Genomic DNA, 18,919 nt, shown 5'->3' on the forward strand with positions numbered 1-18,919 from the left:
TTTCCAGAAAACACTAAAAAAATCAATCTTCTAAATGAAAAACAACTCCAAAATTTGCTTTCATGCAGCAAGACAAAGTTATTCATTCACAAAATTCAATCAATTTTGAAAATTCAGAAAATGAAGATAAACAATTTGAATTATTTACAAAAAACATACAATTATATTAAAAATTTGAGTCATATTATATTTCATTCGTAATCATCATCAGAATCTGAAGAGTCAGAAGATGACGAGGATGAAGATGATGATGAAGACGAAGAAGAAGAAGATGAAGAGGATTTAGAAGTATCATTAGATGATTTTGCATCAGAATTGTTAACTGATTCTTTTTCACCTTCTTTTGAATTTGTCCGAACTGGAATAGTGACCAATTTAGCTTTTCTTAGTGGTGATTTCTTTGAAGTATGTGAAACGACCTGTTCAGACGGAATACCTGAATTATCATTACTAAATTGGAAATTCAAGGAAACAATTCTTTGCAACTTTGTAATTACTCTCTTATTCAATAAAGAATAGAACCTATCCATCGGATTTGGCGGCAAAATTTTTGATTTTATTGCTGAACACATATCAAAGAGCAAATTAGAATTTCCGCAGAGCGCGGCAATGTCGAGTGGTGTTACATCATGTAATTCATGCTCATTAAATTGGTATACAGGAACTTTGTAAAAGAAATTAGCTCCATTAGACAAAAAATTAATAACTGCTTTTTCATTATCGTTTTCTATTGCATAAGTCAATGCTGTTCCTGAATTCTTGAGCACTTTATTGATATCTGCTCCTTTGGAAAGTAAATAATTCAGACAATCCTTATTTTCTGAGTGAATAGAGGCCATTAGTGGTGTCACATTATTATGTTCAATATTAGGATCAACGCCGATCTCAATTAAGTACTGAACAATCTCAATAGCGTTACATGAACATGCAATTAAGAAAGGAAGTGAATAATTTTCAGAATCTTCTGGCACATAATCATATTTGCATCCATTAGATATTAAATGTTGGAATAATGGATAACAATTCATTTCACATGCCAAACCAAGAGGATTAAAAACTTGAACGCTATGAATCTTTCTTTGCGTTGTTAAGTTTATATCGAAACCATTTTCTATTAAGAATAATGCTGCTCTTATGTTTGAATTTACAAGGCATTCCGCAATTGTAATATTTTTTCCGTAAATTCCGCGTTTTATTAAATTATCAGCAATCTCGTTGTTATGGTACTTGATTGCATTGTATAAACAATCCTCGTCAACGCCGAATATCTCATGACAGTAACCAATTATTTCTGGATTTCCTCCTTGATAAGCGTGGTACAATGTCTTTTTATCTATCTCAGCATTATTCTTCAATAAAAAGCAAAATATATTGACAGAGCCGCAGCTTGCTGCAAGCTCAATGAGATTAAATGTACCAAGTATTGGATCTTTGCGGTGACCAATAGAAATTTTAGAAGAATTCATCATTTCTTTGAATTTGTCTAAATCATCATCATATATCACTTTGTAAATTGGATTTGGACCTCTCTTGAGTTCTTTTTCGATATTCAATTTATCTTTGGAGCGATGAGGAGTAGATTTGTTGTATTCTATAGCAAATTCGTTGTAAATTGATGTTTTTGATTTCCTGTAACACTTCAAAGATCTGAGAAGATTAACGGAAATTTTAACTTTTTTGTGACATAAGACACAAATTGTATTTAGCGTATAAAGGATAAACTCGGGAGATACATTTTTGGTAAGTACAGATGTAAGTTTGTTAGCAACACTTATAATGTTTTCTTGATTCAAATTCCACAGCATATCTTCAGTCTGAACAATAGGCAATAGTTCCTCTGGTATGTTGATATCGAATAAGCTTTTGACTTTGAAACTATTGTCTGTAGATGACATGAAAAAAGGATATGAAAAGAAAAATAAATAAAAAAAAATTCATTACATATACTTTTGATATTTCCCCTCCATCTAAAGATGCCGCTTGGGGAACAATTAATCTTCTGTGCTATGGAAGTGTTCAAATGAGAGGAAATGCTGGACTATGAGCATGAAAAAAAAATTCCTTATGATTTTTATGGTACGGTACTCCTGATATTTTCCCTCCATCTAAGGATGCCAATTGGGGGTCCGACCAAATATTTTTTTACATAAATCTTCGAAACTTCTTTTTCTGGAATCATTCGAAATGATTCAAGAACAAACAAGCACAATCAGGGTGTATATTGTCAGAAGCAAACAACATGTCCCTGATCTAGCAAATTTTGTAGATAAGATCACTGGAATTTTATATGAAAATTTATATAACATAAAATATCTCATAAAAACATTTTCGGATTGAGTTTATCGATGTTTACGCAATTAAAACAAAGAAATTCAATCTTCTTGCGAAAACTCGTCAGAATTAAATCCTCACGATGATGAAAATCTGAAATATTTTACAAAACTCAAACAAATGCGTCACCATAAAGAAAATTGCTCAGTTGTAGTTCAAAATGGAAAAATATTTCATTTAAAGAGGAAAGATCTCTCGATTTTTCGATAAATTGAACAAATTATACGACTAATAACTTGGAATAAAAGAATAGTTCTTTGTCAGAAATCTACTCATGCTCACATACCGAAATCATTGGAAAAATTCATAATGAAATAGAAAAACAAACTACGCTTGAAACACAACTAGAAGTCATTACAGCAAAAGCAACAGATTTGAAAACTTATGCAAACAGACAAAAAAAAGTTGACTCAGCCATGCGTGGAGTAGGGGTAATTTTAGCTAAAAGTGACACACCCGTGAAGGGTGTGATTACCGATCGGTAATTTCGACAGTTTAGAATTTAAAATTTTTTATGGAACTGTTGCGAGTTTCATAAAGAATTTAAGGAATATAAGCAAAGATTTGAATCAAAATCTTAGACCTAAGCCGCTCGATTCGCTCGCGGCTTCCGCGAATTACAGATCAGCAAAGATTTGAATCAAAATCTTCGAACTAAGCCGATCGCTTCGCTCGCGGCTTTCTTTATTATTTTAAATTTGCATATTTCCATCAAAAGTTCATAAGGTAAAAAATTTCGTTTATTTTTACTAAGAAAAAAAGGTTTTTGATAATAAATTTATTTTATTTCGAAAAAGTAACAATAATCGTAAAAGGGTATTGATAGGCTTGCTAAAGTAACTAATTTTAGCTGTCAAATACTTTTGTATTTTGAAGTAAATTAGTATAAATTTGTTTTTACTTTTATTTCGAAAAAGTAACAATAATCGTAAAAGGGTATTGATAGGCTTGCTAAAGTAACTAATTTTAGCTGTCAAATACTTTTGTATTTTGAAGTAAATTAGTATAAATTTGTTTTTACTTTTATTTCGAAAAAGTAACAATAATCGTAAAAGGGTATTGATAGGCTTGCTAAAGTAACTAATTTTAGCTGTCAAATACTTTTGTATTTTGAAGTAAATTAGTATAAATTTGTTTTTACTTTTATTTCGAAAAAGTAACAATAATCGTAAAAGGGTATTGATAGGCTTGCTAAAGTAACTAATTTTAGCTGTCAAATACTTTTGTATTTTGAAGTAAATTAGTATAAATTTGTTTTTACTTTTATTTCGAAAAAGTAACAATAATCGTAAAAGGGTATTGATAGGCTTGCTAAAGTAACTAATTTTAGCTGTCAAATACTTTTGTATTTTGAAGTAAATTAGTATAAATTTGTTTTTACTTTTATTTCGAAAAAGTAACAATAATCGTAAAAGGGTATTGATAGGCTTGCTAAAGTAACTAATTTTAGCTGTCAAATACTTTTGTATTTTGAAGTAAATTAGTATAAATTTGTTTTTACTTTTATTTCGAAAAAGTAACAATAATCGTAAAAGGGTATTGATAGGCTTGCTAAAGTAACTAATTTTAGCTGTCAAATACTTTTGTATTTTGAAGTAAATTAGTATAAATTTGATATTATTTTAACTCCCTTTGAAAACCTCAATTTTCCATACAGAGGGAACGGGAATAGCATCCAATATTCCCTGAGAATGGTTGCGCATTCTCAGTTCCCTCTATATTTCAAACGAAGCTCTCATCGGTCTTTTTTTTAATACTAAACGTTTTTTTTTCCTGTCACTTTTAGCTAAAATTTGGGTTTGCCGCCATGCGTGTTGGTTGATACCTAAAATTCAAATCTAGATTTAAAAATATAAATCACAAATTGAATCTTGAAAACTAAGATAATAAACGCTTAAGGGGTGAATTTCTGAGGTTTACAATTTCAAACAAAAGTCTGTTTCCTTACTCATCTGTTATTGTTGAACTGGAATAATGAAATGGAATATAAAAACCTACATGAGATAATGCACATATATGATTTTGAAGTTCTATAGTAAAAAAATATAATTTGGAATAATCCTGAAATCCGTATTATAGGACTATTTTGCATTATTCTTTAATATAGTACTTATATAGATAAAGGAAACACAGTTCAAATGAAATATTATGTTAAATAAAATTATTCATTAAATTTCAATTTTTGAATTTCAAAATTAAGTAATGAAACATTACGCACTTTTCTGAGTTATAAACAACTGCACCATTCATTTAAATAGATATTGAGTATGATTTTTGTGTTTTTCCGGGAAAAATTTAAAAAAGTCGGGGGTTTTATTCTCAATTATCTCTTGATAGAAAGCTTAAAACAAAAATCCGTTATATCAAAAGATAGATATTTATCTATATTTTAATGCTATTATGCTATGAACATATAAATTATTAGTGCTACTATGTTATTAATTTTGTATCAATATTTTCATTTTTTGAATTATTGACAGAATATATTATGATAACAATATATATAAACAAATGCATAGTGGAAGCACAATGTGTATTTATCTGAATATAATGATTTAAAGCTTTATGGATTGAGTTTTATTTTTAACAAATTATTCACCTTTCCGTTAGATTGATGGATTAAAAATCCGTCACATCAAACTCTAAGTCTACTATTAAAACTCATATTTCATTAGGAATGAAAGTTCGAAAATGAAGCCTCATTGAGTTATTAATTTTTTAAATTTGAAAAAATATTTTTTTGTTCTCAATATATAATAAATTTATTAAATACCCTATTATGCCTTATGATGAAGCATGTTATAAAACTTTATATGCCGCCAGCAAAACAAGGAAATATTAAATATTAAGGGAGAAAAGATGAAATTATGGTGGAAATGTAAACTTCAGAATTTAACCCCTTAATAAAAAATTCACCATTTGGGACAATTGCGTTCCCCAAGACTTCCAAAATTATTTGGTCGGATCCCCAATTATACCCAAACCGTCATCCTTAATTTAATATTAATTTTTATCAATTTCAAGGGTCCACAGTTCATTTTCATTGCTCTTTCAAAAATTGAATGCTAAAATGAGAATTTTGTCTTCATATCGAATCGATTTTTTTAGAGCTTCTTGGTTATCGAAATCCAAAAATTCTATTAAAAACACCATATAAATATGATATCAAATCAGAATCTATAATTAAATTTGGGCCATGACATATAAATAGAGCGTAATCCTTCGCTTGGCCGGACTCTGGACCCTTAACAACGTAATCAACAATTTTGAGAGAAAAGAAATTTTGAATAAATGATATATTTAATTACTCATTTGTATATAGATATTTTATTCATTATTTATTTGAAATTTAATTATTGGGTGAAAATATTTTTTCGATAAATGTCAGAATCTTAAGTTAGTATCCATAATTTCGGTACCAAGGGTCTACGCCCCTCGGAACCAAAATTATTGGATTTGATAAAAACCGTTTGACACGTAAAATACATTTGACATTTACAAAAAATAAAAAAAATTAATTTTTTAAAAAATAAACTTAAAAATTAACGTTAAAATTTTTGACACTTTACAAAATAAAAAATATTTTTTAAAAAAATAAACTTAAAAATTAACGTTAAAATTTTTGACACTTCACAAAATAAAAAAAATAATTTTTCAAAAATAAACTTTAAAAAATTAACGTTAAAATTTTTTATTTATTTATTTTTTATCATAGATTTTAACACCCAGAGTAAAAAAATAATTTTTTAAAAATAAATTAACTCAAAAAATTTTTAATTTCTGTATATACTAAATTTTTCATAAATGATAAAATTAATTTTAGGGTATATCTAACCCGATATCTAACCTCATTTCTAACCTCGCGAATTTTCTTATAAAGTTGCGATAGTTGAATTCAGTAACTGAGCCTCAAGGAAGAAAACATCCTTTCCGTCTTCGGGTAACACAACGGGGCATTTATGATCATGTGTAGAATACATATCAATCCAAAACTCTCTATTATTTCCTGATAACTTATAATATTTAATATTTGTTAATGGTGATGATCTAGTATGTCCAATAAATTCATTTTCAACCCCTTTAGCGATATTTGAATATAAAATGACTTGTTTTCTGTCCCATACATTATATGTTATTATTGGTAATAATACTGTTCGTTCTTCTCCTGGTTTATAATTAAATACATTCATGAAGTCTTCATTATACTGAGAAATTTTAAAACCTATCCTAAAATCACTTTGTCTCTTTTCTGCTATTTCATTAAACGGTGAGTATATAACCAATGTGCATGTATGTGAATCATCTATTTGTTCAATAAATTCATAATGAAAGTCTATAATTTGTGGTTGAATTCCTTCTTCTTTTAATTTATCAAGATACACATTTAATCCTAAAGCGTTTTTGTTAAATTTCTTTTCGAAAATTTCGTTAAAATCACTCATGCATTCATATAATGTTGTATCATCTTTGAAATATTTATATATGTGAATAGTTTTCTTAAATTCTTGGGTTTCGTTTATAACAACAACTTCGAGCTCAACCTTTCTAAATCCTCGTGTTATATACATACTTGATAAACCAATATATTTTTCGTTTATATTAACAGACCAGTCAATAGGTAATTTAAATGTGATTCTATTTCCATTTATTTTAACATTTTCGTCTTCAGAACTGAAAGCAACTGTTAAAGGTACTTGTCTATACATTTATTACAAACAAAAATATATCATTTATTCTTTCTTCTCAACGGATTCAGCCTTTTCCTTCTCCGCCTTTTCTTTAGCCTCACGTTCTCTTTTTGCTTTCATTCGCGGGTTCTTCTCTCTTCCTGCAGCTAATGCGGCTAACTGCTTTTTACTTAATTTCCTTTTTGGTTTTTCTGGTTTTTCTTCTGTTTTTGATGTCTTTAGTTCTGTTAATATCTGCTCACGAATTTCTTTTTTGATGGCTTCAATATCTAATCCCTGACTCATTTGATTACCGATAAAAAATTCAAAATTTAAAAATTTTATTTGAATTAAATATGAGCCTATAGTTAGTATACATATAATGTGTACTGAGGCACTGCGCGCCTCCTTACCCATTATATGTGAATTTGACACTTTACAAAACCATTAACGTATATTTTACAACACAAACGACAACACTAACATAACCTTAAATATTTATAAAGCCGCCAACCACTTCACCTCACTAACGTTTTCACAAACGACTTCACTACTGTAAAAATAAACGTTCTCACTTACAAAAGTATTGCAACTCCTCCCATTGCTGTGCTTCACACAATACTTCATATTCTTCAGTATCGCTGCTGTCGCTCCAATCGTCAGAGTCAAAGTCACTGTCAAAATAAATGTTAGTAAGTTTTGACAAAGCTAATGAAACACGTTTACCGTTTGTATCGTATGCTTGTATAAACTTTCCATTCTTCATTCCTTCATAAACGCTCAAACTAACTTTACCCTTTCTCCCTCGTATCTGATAGAATGTATTTTCACGAGGAACGAAGAACAAATTCTTGAACTCATGACTGTTGTAGTTTGTTATCTCAATAGTTTTCGTCATTTATATAAAAATAAAATAAAAAATAAACTTAAAAATTAATGATATCACCACCCTCACACGTATGAAAACATAGCACAAAAAAAATTTAGGTGAAGTGGTGAGATTTCACCTCTTTTTTCACCCGGTTTTCACCCTGTTGAATTCATTGCTTTATAACTCTCTTCCTTTCTCCAACTCTTCTAACTTCTTCTTAAGTTCAGCAATGTTGTCCTCATGAAGTTTAATCTTCCTTAATATACCTTCTCTATCTAATGGTTGCTTTATCTTTCTAAACTGAACTCTACCATCCTTCATAGTATGAATGTAAAAACCTTCTGGAATAGTTCCTGATTTAATGTATTCTACCAAAAACTTTTGTTTCATTGCTTCAGTGACTTTAGTCGTCATTTTACTCTAAGGTGAAGCTAGCACAGCGATAATGGATTTCATGACTTTTTAGTATTTCATGCAATCTTAACAGATAGCCTTACAAGTACTTCCAGTGTCCCTAGCTATCCCTCCTTTTTATATAACTCCATGACATTTATAATCTCGCGAAACTTAACAGGTAGCATAACAGATTAAAATCAGATGAGGTTTTGAACCAAAATTTCTAAGCAACGTTGTCAAGGATTTTGAGGAACTAGGGGCAGAGTGTGGCAAAGTCCAAGATTTAATTTATCTTCATCTGTTTCATCAACTATCTCATCTAATATGCCAATATTTTATTCATAACTCGTGGCAAACCCACTAACTTTCATTATGTTCATCTGCATGCTTCATCTGATAGAAAGTATGACTTTCATTAACTCTGTGAGATAATGAAAACTACTAGGGACAGAGACCATGGCAAAGTTTATGACTTTCATTATTTCCAGAACTTAATGAAAACTACTAGGGACAGAGACCATGGCAAAGTTCATGATTTAATTTATTCTCTCACTAACAACAAACACAAACTCCAACACTAACTTAACCTTAAATATTTACAAAGCCACCAACCACTTCACTTCACTAACGAACTCACTAATGTAAAAAATAAACGTTCTCACTATCGTTCTCACTAACGACTTCACTAATGTTCTCATAAATTTTCCTCAATATCTTCATCATCAGTGTTAACCCTATTGTAGTCATCTTTAGTAGGAAATAAAAAAATATTTTTTGAAAAAATTAGATTAGATTTTTTTAAGTTATTTTTCAAAATAATTTAATATTTTTATTTTAATGAAACACATGCAAGATTGCAAGTTCTTTTCATACAATGCTCTCGCTACTGTCATCAAGAATGAGTTCAATAATGCTCCAAATGTTAATGTTATCTTTAACAAGAAGTTTGTGAAAGAATCTAAGTTTGGTCAGTATGTCAGACCATTAGCTATCGTCATTGACCGCAAACGTTATACTTCACAAGAGTTAGCAGTAGTTTTGAAACAAAAGAGTTTCTTCGTGAATGTCAAAGATACTCATTATACTATCATAAAGAACTCTAACGTTGACTTCTTCAGTATTGCTATGAATCTTTCCGAACAGAAAGAATATAAGAAGGGTGAAACATCTGTGAAATATTATCCTTCATCTCTGAAGACAATAACGAACAAAGATGTTATACAGAAATTCTTACCAAAGGTTGAAGAAGCTTCTATTGACATTGACGAAGGAAGTGAAATGGTTGAAGAAATAGACCCTGAAGCTATTTAACCAAAAATATATTTTTGGTTAGTCTTCATATGGATATTTTACAACAATTCCCCAATGTATAAACTTTTCATACGCTTTTTCATAAGCTTTATATACCTTCAGAAATTTTGCATAATCTTTAGAAGCATTTAGATATTGTTTAAATGCTTTGTATGTCTTCAGAAATTTTGCATAATCTTTTACATGTTGTTCGTTCTCTTCTTCTGTCATGAGTTCCGAATATTCTAAATTCATGTTCTTTCATATGAGATAAAATTTTATAAAAAAAATAAAATTAGCTTAGATTTTTTCATTCTTCCTCTTTGAAGTTATTGAAATATTCTGTTATTTTTTTCCTTCAGTAATGTTAAGTCTTCTTTGAATGTAAGTATTGTGCAACCTTTGATGTCATAGTGTGTTTGAGGAAGAGTATTTTTGACAATTTCCTTTATTTGCTCATTCGGTGTCATTGAAATCGGTAAGTTTTCACGATAGAACCAGTTTCTGTCAGATTTATATATCTTAGCTAAGTCATAAAAGCTCTTGTTGTTTCTTCTGACTAAATGTAACATAACCATATCTTTATCTTCTTCTTTCTCCAACTCTTCAGTATATATCATATATTTATAACTCTTTTCCTTTCCTTTTGGTACTGAACGCGGTATTCTTTTCTGTATGCTTTTGTCTTTGGATTCAATGACTTCATCTTTTGCTTGAAGTTTCTTTTCCAACTCTCCACGTTCTGCTTTATATAGTTCATCTAACATCATGAAAATATAACAAGCATAACGAGGTGAAGCCCACATTGCTACAGCGTTTACTAAAAGTCTATGAACATAATAACCTTTCAAACCAGGAGCCAAATTCTTGCGATTTTCGTACGGAATCTCTTCTCTCGGTTTTCCGAGGGAAGCAATCATATGAGGAAATTCTTCTAAAAGTTCTTTTGTCTGTTGGTTTTCAAACCAATGATATGCTTGCTTTGTAGAACGAAGAGCGTTCATTATACTTTGCATCTGGTACATATCGTCTTTGACCGAACGAATGAGTCTCAATTGTTTGTTATACTGTATGTATTCGTATTCTTCGTTTATGGCTTCATGAACGATAGCAATTGTTGTGTTCTTTAATGTTGACATTACTGTCTTTACATACAAAATAAAAAAAATTTGTTAGAAAAAAATTAGCGTTATTTTCTGACTTTCACAAAAGACCAAAAATAAACGCTTTACATGTATTTTTCAGCAACTTCGTCAAATAATTTTATAGCTTTATCTATCTCATCTACTTCAAACGTTTCTTTACCTTTTGTGGGAGCACCATACATTTTCTCAAAAACTTCAAGCAGTTCTGTTTCAGCAGCTCTCATATCATTAACAAACACAACCTTGACTCTATTGACTGTACTGTCATATCTTTGAGTTATATTATATGTCCTTCCTATCTTATATCTTTTTGTGTTGAAGTCCTTCGGTTTCTGAACGATATAAAGTAAGCCTTCACTGCAACGTTCTGAGTCGAATGAACCATATGTTATGAAGTTATATCCAACAACTGGGTCTAACCATAACAAAACTATTGGTATAAGACTTTTGTCTATAAGATATGCTCTTGTTCCATGAAATGCTACTGATATCATAAGCTCAGGATTTCTTGTCAAAATTTTCTGAGTTGAAGCATTTCTAACCCAGTCGTTTGTTTCCTTTTCAGATGGAGATATAATGTCTGACAAAGAATATTTGTTATATTTCTTTGAGTATCTTACGTTTAAATCACCTATTCTAACCACTTTGGTGTCATTGTCTATCTTTCTGTAATGCATGAAAAATAGCGTGACTTCATTTTTGACAGTTTACAAATATTTGATATTAGAATTTTATTGGAAAAATAAAAAACTTAATATTTTAAAGAAATACTTAAATACTTGAATGTTTTAACTTTTACATTATCATATAGACTCTCAAATTATTAGCCATTTTGGCTGAGAACTATGGTCTGCGAGGTACATAGATAGAATCAGTACCTCGCAGACTATAGTTCTCTATATGGCGCCGAAAAATTTTTGGTGAAATGTCGTCGCATTTCACCAAAAAATTTTCGGCGCCATAGGAAGAATTGGAGGGTGTGAGATACTATTACATGCTATAGTACTCACACCCTCCAACTCCCAATCAAAATCGCATAAAATTTGCTACTTATCTTCAGATTACCTCCCATTATAAAATATATCATTGCTATCTCAATGTACTATACTTCCACCCTATTCTATTTAAAAATATAAATTTTTTTGATAATATATTTTTATATCTTGAATTTTCAAACAATATATTCACAGATAATATAATGGGAAATCTATCTCAACCTAGCCTTAAAGTACCAAACTCCTGCTTGCATTCTCACTCACAAATATTAAACATCCATCTCCAAAAAACTAAATTCTTCACAATTTTTTTAAAATTGAGAACATAAAAAACGTATGCATTCAATAATTTAAGATACTAACAAATATTAAAAACTTCAAAATATCAGATATTAACGTTTTTCAATTAAAAAAATATCATTTTGCTTTTCAATTCGAACATAAATCTTAAATATTTTTAATTAATATCTGATTTACAGCATTATTATCCATTTATAAATCTGACAAATAAATGACAAAACCATCAGAAATAGTGTCACTTTTTGTCAAAAGTGAAGTCACGCTATTTTTCATGCACAACACATTGTCTATCTTTCTAACTGTTTCAAACTCAATGTTTGTCATTACTGTCTTTACATACAAAATAAAAATTTTTCTTAGAAAAAAATTAGCGTTATTTTTCTAACTAATGAAATTCATTATTTTTGTGCTGAATTCAATAAAAATAATGTTTAGGTGAAGAGGTGAGATTTCACCTTTTTTTCACCTGTTTTTCACCTCTTTTTTCACAAGCGTTTTACATGAATTGTACGATGTATATTTGAAATCCTAAACAATTTCGTAGCTTCTATTTCTTCTTTTAGTACATTAAATGTTTTAATCATGCCGAAAGTCTCTTTATATTTCTTCTTGACGTCAGACAGAAGGAAATCTTCTGCTGTTGGATAGTTTTTATTAAGAAATGTCAACATATCCATTTTATCTTCTGCTGGCTTTTCTGCTTCTTTCTTTAAGTCTGCATAGTCGTTTCGCATTCTTTCCATCTCTTTGACTGAGTAGTTATATTTTCTTATTGCTGCTTTACATTTTGAACATTGCGGCATCGTTTTTGCGTTATACATTGAAACATTACCAGCTAAAACAACTAAAGCGTCAATTGCTCTCTTCATCTCAAACATAGCGGGTCTTATTTGTTCGTTCCATACTTTGCCTCTTCTATCTTTATCTCTTATTTCCCAAACACATTTTGCAACTAATGAAACAAAGTTATCGTATGTCTTAAATTCTTCGGATTTGTAAAGGTCAGAAATATTTTTATAAACCATGTCGCAATCTTTGTCCATAACTTTATGGTTGCAATGAAAACCAAGGAATTCATAATTTACTTTACGTATGAATTTCTTAATTTCTACTGAGTCAGTTGCTTTGACTTCAATTTCGTCGAATTCAGGAATAGTTAGTTTTTGCTGCTGAATTTCAAGTAGTTTAGGCAAATGGTCGATGAGGTCCTCCATTTCATAAAGATACTGTTCATTTGTTTCATCTTTCGCACTACAGTCTAAATTACTTGTTAAAAGTTCTTGCTTTATCTTCTGGATTTCTGTTTCAAAAGTATATGAAGAAGGAATAAAGCTTTTCATCTCTATCAACATTGACGTAGGATTCATGACTAACGAGTTTGGTGCTGTAGTTGTGGACAGAGTCCCGCCGTTCGCAGCTTGAATTGTTGTTGTACCGATTGTTGAAATCATATCTTTTATACAAAATAAAAAAATAAATAAAAATAAAACTAACTTTATTTTTTATATCTTAAGGAAATTCATGAATATTCACGAGGGTGAAAAAACAGGTGAAAAAAAGAGGTGAAATCTCACCTCTTCACCTAAACATTATTTTTGTCTGATTTACATCTAATGAAAAAGTTTAGAAGAATAAGAAAATTCTTTCTGGCATATTTTTGTCTTTCCAGTTCTCCCGCTCTAATGGTCCCAGATGTGTTGGCTTCGACTCTCTCAAGTTCTTAGATGGTATAACATCTTCAACGCCTCCTTCATATCTTACTTTATAAGTGTCATCGTTTATGTTATAGCCAAGTATTTCAATAACCACTCCTCGCTTTGCTTCGTCAATGGTTTCAGCAAGTTTGCCATTACTACTTTCGACTAATTTATGTCGAGGGTAAAACGCAATAGAGTCGTCAGCAGCTTTTATAAGATATCCATTACCTTGCGTAGAGTCTACGATATAATAGTTTCTACTTAACCTTAAACGTTTCTTTGTCAACGGTTTGTCGTCAAGAACTACACGAACTTTTCTACCAGGAATGAGGGTAAATTGTGTTGAATTTCTGATATTTTGTGTTTGACTTCGTTTCTTTTGTATATACTTTTCTTCTTGTTGTTGTGTCATTGAATTTGGTGTATGTCCTGTTGTAGAATGTGTTGAGGAATTATATACTTCGAGAAAATGTTTCATTGTTTCTTCGGTAAAGTCTCGCTCTTGGTTTAAATCTCTGAGCGTTCTTATAAGCGGTTTATGATGCCGAGTATGTTATGGTTATGGTCTTCAGTAGTGTAGTGAGTTTATGTTATGCTTAATGAGAAATTGATTTCATTGCTGAGGTATGCACTGTCTTGGTCTGATGTTAAAGTACTTGGGCTATGTTCTGCTACAAACTTTTGTAAAACTCTTAACACTTCACGAGTTCCTTTATTTTTCATTGGATATGCATATGCTTTGCGAGTGTTAACATTAATGAAGATGAGGAAGTGGCTTTCTTCCTTTCTTACTCTGAACGAGAGTGTCAAATTGGTATGCGTCAGGAGTGTTGGAGTAAATTGGTAAAAAGTAGTCGTAAGGGTTTTTTTGTTTGATGTACAACATTTTTGTCAAAGAACCTTTTCACTTCAGCTCTGTTAGTAAATCCCCAACTCTTTGCAGCTTCATTGAACTTCTTAAATGACCTCCATGGATGTTGTTCGAATACTTCTTTCAAGCTCATTTATGTAAATTTTAAAGATTTTATTCAAGACGGTAAGCCTTGACCCAAAGGGTCTAGGCTCAAAGCGCGTTCATTGAACGCGGTACCATGCGAATACAGTCACAAATGGTGGCATTAATCTTACCAAGCCTTTGGATTTGTTGTGAAAGTATGGACATGATTTCCTCCTGGTTCAGTTTGTCGAAAAGTCTTTTTGCTGAATTATTATAAGATGGAGATAAAACATCATGACCGGCTCATAGTCTGAGTTGTATAATGGGTGGTCTCTTAATGAGTGCTATGGTCGCCAGAAAAGTTTGTCGTTCTGTATGAGTGTGCGGTAAGTTTGCTTCTTTAATTTTCTTTGAACCACTGGCTTTGTTTTGAAGATTAGCACAATAAGAATTTGTCTACAATCTGCTTCCATGTACCAAAACCAGAACTGTTGCCGGATTTGTTGAATTCATTGATGTATATAAAGAACCAACAGGATATAATGTTTGAAGTATTTCAGTCTTTAATGTTTGAAGCTCTGTTTTGTCAGCTTTCTTATCATATAAATCTGAGCAGTGAATTTAACATCATTTTCATCATCCATGACATAAACATTTTTACAGCTAATGTCTTTCTTCGTTGTTATGTTTTCATTCGATGTTAAACCTTGTGGAAAGTTAGGAGGTTTATAATATAATGCATCCCCACCAGTTCCGCCAACCGTTCCTTCAATACTTTCTATAGCAACAGTATGAGGAGTTATGTGTATGTTCTTTATCTGCTTTCTTATCTAACATTGCTGGTAGTTCATTGTTTCAAAGTTTCTGACATGACCTTCGATATTCATACATTTGTTATTTAAGGAGTTTTAGTGTATCTTTTACGCTTGTTACTTGGATTCTCTAAAGGTGCACTTGAACCAAGGGTATAGTTCAATATTATGTCGTCTGCTCTAACAGTAGTGAAGGATTCATGTGTATGGTTCTTGTCAGCTTTACTATTAATGTAGCTTGAAGTTCATTTATATCGGAGATATTGTGTTTATGAGATTTCAAAACTTTGTTCGTTGCGTCAAGTTCATCTTTGTCAGCTTTACTTTTAATAGCATCTTCAAAAGTTATTTTTGCCTTAACTCTCAAAGTAAATCTTGGTTCAACTAATACACCGTTAACAAAGAAGTATGAAGCATAAATTTCATTGTTATAACCAAATGCTTCTGGTGCTTTACCTGTGTCATACTGTACAGTACAGTTATGTCATAACCTTTAGCACAAATGAATTTATATCTTCTTTCATTAACATCTTCAGTGCTTATTTGTTCATCCTGTGTTAAATATCCATGGTAGTCCGTTATAATCTTTCGTCTGAACTTATATAATGAACATGGTTTTATCTGCTTTTTCGGCTAATTTCTCTTCTATCTCATTTATTTCAAGTTCATGCCTACCACCACCTCCCAAGAAGTATTTTTCTTCAGCTCTTGAAGAACGTCCACTTCGCCATCTTTGGTGTCAATAATGAGACTTTGAGTTAAAACCTTTCCTGTCTTAATGGATGTTTGTAAAACTTCTTCTTCACCGTGTTCGGGGTCATGGTCGTCATCATATCTTGTGAAATCAGAGATGTCATACATTAAGCATATCTGTCTCAAAAGTTCTGCTATTTGAAACTGGAACGAAAGATATAGAACTTTCATCATCTCCTAAAGTCAAGTCTGATTCTTAAGTATTTCTGAATGTATGCAATGAGAACAGAGTACCTTGGAAAATATTCGAACAATATTTCATTAGCTGTTGGTTTTGGTGGTTCTTCTGGAGTTTCTGTTGTTTCAGTTCCTTCTGTAGGTTCTGTTGGAGTTTCTGCATCTCTTGACTTCAATGCTCTTGCTCTCAAAGACCTAAATGTTAGAGCACCAGGTTTTACAAAGGACTTTATAAATTTTAATAGTTCCTGGTAAGTTATTGTTAGCATTAAGTAAGTTCCTTATGCTTCCATCATGTACGTCCATAGCACTATGTAAAAATCTATACTTTTCTTGTAGTCAGCAATAGACTGACTGTGATTTTTTAAAGATTTGTCAATACCTTTAAGCCAATCTTCATGCATGTCTGATACTGAGCCAAAATATCATTTGCTTCCTTTAGTGTATTTTGTGCTTCTCGTAAAGTATCCAATCCCGTACGTGCATTGTTTGCTATACGTCTTACAGTATCTATTTGACTCCTTGTTTCTTGCATCCAACCAGATAAAGTTTTAATAGTATCCGAACCATTTGAAATGAAGTTCAAAGCATTTTTAACGTCATCTAAAGCTTCTTCACCAAGTACTGCCCATATCTTTCCGATTTGGTATTGAAGAACTCCATATGAAGCAGCTGTTAAACCAGTATTTATAAGGTTCCATATCCATGATTTAGCAGTTTTTCCATCCTTTCCATCTTCACCATCCAAACCGTTTTCGCCTTGAGGTCCTTGTATTCCTTGTATTCCTTGTATTCCTTGTATTCCTTGTGGTCATTGAGGTCCGGTGTCACCCTTCTCTCCTTTCAGTTCATCTTTATGTTCGTTATAATATTCTAATGTCATAAGGTGTACATCATTACTGTTACCAGCAACGCCGAGAATTTGTTTCTCATTCATGACTAAATTCTTTAGGCATTTAATGTTGTCGTCAAATCGAAAGCTCTTTAACAATTCAATGAGAACATTTAATACTTTCACTAATGAGGCATCTACTGTAGAATTTATATATTGCACCGTTCCATCATTTATGATGGGAACCTTGCTTGTTGTAATGAATGGGTCATAAGTGTTAAAAGTATCGAAATCAATGACTTTTTTAGTTTTTCCATCGTCAATGACTAAATCATTGCCTTCAATGGTTAAAGTTGAGTTTTCGTTTACTAGTTCATGTGCTCTTCTTGCTTCATTTGTTTCATACGCATATGCAGCAATAGTCATATTTTAATGAGAATAAAATGTTGTTCTATTTGCAAAGTACAGACCCAAACGAATACGGGACAGTAAAGCTACAAACAAACTTAGGTCTTCAGAATGAAGCGCTTGCTTTCAGAGTTGTTGACTTCAATACTATCGCAACTTTTGTCATAACAGATGAAACAGATTTCATAGAGATTGAAATAGATGACAAAATAAGTGTTATAACATTTCCTAACAGAGCTGGGTATAGAATAGATAAAATTGCTGGAGTCATAGATACTCTCATAAATGAAGAAACTATTGACAACATAGATGTCGAACTCTCTTCTGAGGGAACATTGAAGTTCAGTTATGCGAAGGAGTTTAAGATAACACGAATTAGTCATAGAGTTCAATTGCTTCTGGGAGCATACCATATGACATTTCCTTTGAAAAGTGTTGACAAAACGATTGAGATGAAATCTGTTCCATACGTATGTTATGGTAATTGTTTATACATTGAGTCTAAAATAGCTAATGTCACAGGCATTTCAGGAGTTAATAGTAAAGGTTCAGTAGAATATAAATCCTTCTGTTATGCAGTCAATTCAATGTTCATTCCAAACGTTCCTGTCATAGCAACTCATTTAGGTAAATGGGTTCGCATTAGTCCTCATAATTTGAAAGACATGCAATTCAGACTTGTTGACTTTCAAGGAGAGCCTGTAGAACTGAAGGCACCAGTGCGAATGACTGTTGAAGTTGACTTTTTAGAAAATATTAAATGCAACAGCTTACAAGAGAACTCAGAGCTAAAAATATAAAGTATGAATGTTATGTATTAGGTCATGAACTTTGGTTGTTGCTGTTTGATGAAACAAATGAGTTAGTTATGTCAGTCAAGAGAACAGAAAAATATTGTGTTAGTGAAAACTGCACCAAGTCAATAAGATTAGGTTTGCATTATGAAGATGAGTTCGATACTGTTGAAGAAGTTTTGGATAGATATTACAAATTGCTAACTTGAAATTTTTTGACTGACGGCGCAAAGCGCCAAGACCGAAGGTCCTGACTGCTTTAATTTACTAAAACATATTTCAAACAAAGCTTATATTCTGTTGAAAGTTTTGTATATTCATTCGAATATTTATACTTAAACTCAACTCCTGTAGTTCCTGGTGTTTCAATGATGCGGATGTTACCTATTTTCATGAATAGTGGAGTTTGACCACAGCATTCGATTTCAGGGTCGAGATAGTCAATGACACATTGTTTCCCTGTTATTTGTGAGATAACATTTTCAAGGTCCTCCTTTGTTAGAATTATTTGGTC

General features: G+C 31.3%; 8 protein-coding genes and 2 pseudogenes across 10 annotated transcripts, besides 10 other annotated features; 2 read left to right on the top strand and 8 right to left on the bottom strand.

Annotated features, from left to right (window-relative positions):
- Positions 1 to 173: 173 nt before the first annotated feature.
- TVAGG3_0101800 (protein ubiquitination) lies at positions 174 to 1,903 on the bottom strand (the record flags this gene model as incomplete). The annotated part of the gene is made up of 1 exon (XM_001306319.1): positions 192 to 1,895. The coding sequence occupies one exon, from the start codon at positions 1,893 to 1,895 to the stop codon at positions 192 to 194; it is 1,704 nt and encodes a 567-aa protein (XP_001306320.1).
- Positions 1,904 to 2,754: 851 nt separating this feature from the next.
- Positions 2,755 to 2,784: a terminal%2Cinverted (terminal inverted repeat of MuDR-3_TvMULE3 transposon ID:TVAGG3_0101810).
- Positions 2,755 to 4,135: a mobile genetic element.
- Positions 4,106 to 4,135: a terminal%2Cinverted (terminal inverted repeat of MuDR-3_TvMULE3 transposon ID:TVAGG3_0101810).
- A 90-nt stretch (positions 4,136 to 4,225) lies between these two features.
- Positions 4,226 to 4,252: a mobile genetic element.
- Positions 4,226 to 4,252: a terminal%2Cinverted (terminal inverted repeat of tvBac_109 transposon ID:TVAGG3_0101820).
- Positions 4,253 to 5,208: 956 nt separating this feature from the next.
- Positions 5,209 to 5,235: a mobile genetic element.
- Positions 5,209 to 5,235: a terminal%2Cinverted (terminal inverted repeat of tvBac_109 transposon ID:TVAGG3_0101830).
- A 971-nt stretch (positions 5,236 to 6,206) lies between these two features.
- Positions 6,207 to 7,301: a mobile genetic element.
- Positions 7,302 to 7,364: 63 nt separating this feature from the next.
- Positions 7,365 to 8,046: a terminal%2Cinverted (terminal inverted repeat of Maverick-1A transposon ID:TVAGG3_0101850).
- Positions 7,365 to 18,919: part of a mobile genetic element that runs on past the window's edge.
- TVAGG3_0101860 (uncharacterized protein) lies at positions 8,047 to 8,283 on the bottom strand (the record flags this gene model as incomplete). The annotated part of the gene is made up of 1 exon (XM_001306322.1): positions 8,047 to 8,283. One exon carries the CDS (start codon positions 8,281 to 8,283, stop codon positions 8,047 to 8,049), a length of 237 nt encoding a protein of 78 aa, XP_001306323.1.
- On the top strand, positions 9,103 to 9,576 carry TVAGG3_0101870 (uncharacterized protein; the record flags this gene model as incomplete). Its single annotated transcript, XM_051222810.1, has 1 exon — positions 9,103 to 9,576. One exon carries the CDS (start codon positions 9,103 to 9,105, stop codon positions 9,574 to 9,576), a length of 474 nt encoding a protein of 157 aa, XP_051107796.1.
- TVAGG3_0101880 (KilA, N-terminal/APSES-type HTH, DNA-binding family) lies at positions 9,885 to 10,694 on the bottom strand (the record flags this gene model as incomplete). Its single annotated transcript, XM_051222811.1, has 1 exon — positions 9,885 to 10,694. One exon carries the CDS (start codon positions 10,692 to 10,694, stop codon positions 9,885 to 9,887), a length of 810 nt encoding a protein of 269 aa, XP_051107797.1.
- On the bottom strand, positions 10,784 to 11,377 carry TVAGG3_0101890 (organellar and viral DNA polymerase type B; the record flags this gene model as incomplete). The annotated part of the gene is made up of 1 exon (XM_001306323.1): positions 10,784 to 11,377. The coding sequence occupies one exon, from the start codon at positions 11,375 to 11,377 to the stop codon at positions 10,784 to 10,786; it is 594 nt and encodes a 197-aa protein (XP_001306324.1).
- Positions 12,481 to 13,446, bottom strand: TVAGG3_0101900 (organellar and viral DNA polymerase type B; the record flags this gene model as incomplete). Its single annotated transcript, XM_001306324.1, has 1 exon — positions 12,481 to 13,446. The coding sequence occupies one exon, from the start codon at positions 13,444 to 13,446 to the stop codon at positions 12,481 to 12,483; it is 966 nt and encodes a 321-aa protein (XP_001306325.1).
- Positions 13,619 to 14,696, bottom strand: TVAGG3_0101910 (annotated as a pseudogene). The gene has a single exon. A coding segment is annotated over exon 1 (1,078 nt).
- TVAGG3_0101920 (organellar and viral DNA polymerase type B) lies at positions 17,183 to 17,629 on the bottom strand (the record flags this gene model as incomplete). The annotated part of the gene is made up of 1 exon (XM_051222812.1): positions 17,183 to 17,629. The coding sequence occupies one exon, from the start codon at positions 17,627 to 17,629 to the stop codon at positions 17,183 to 17,185; it is 447 nt and encodes a 148-aa protein (XP_051107798.1).
- TVAGG3_0101930 (uncharacterized protein) lies at positions 17,647 to 18,411 on the top strand (the record flags this gene model as incomplete). The annotated part of the gene is made up of 1 exon (XM_051222813.1): positions 17,647 to 18,411. One exon carries the CDS (start codon positions 17,647 to 17,649, stop codon positions 18,409 to 18,411), a length of 765 nt encoding a protein of 254 aa, XP_051107799.1.
- On the bottom strand, positions 18,668 to 18,914 carry TVAGG3_0101940 (annotated as a pseudogene). Its single transcript has one exon. A coding segment is annotated over exon 1 (247 nt).

This window comes from Trichomonas vaginalis, chromosome IV, assembly GCF_026262505.1.
Source record: "Trichomonas vaginalis G3 chromosome IV, whole genome shotgun sequence".
Classification (NCBI taxonomy): Eukaryota; Parabasalia; order Trichomonadida; family Trichomonadidae; genus Trichomonas; species Trichomonas vaginalis.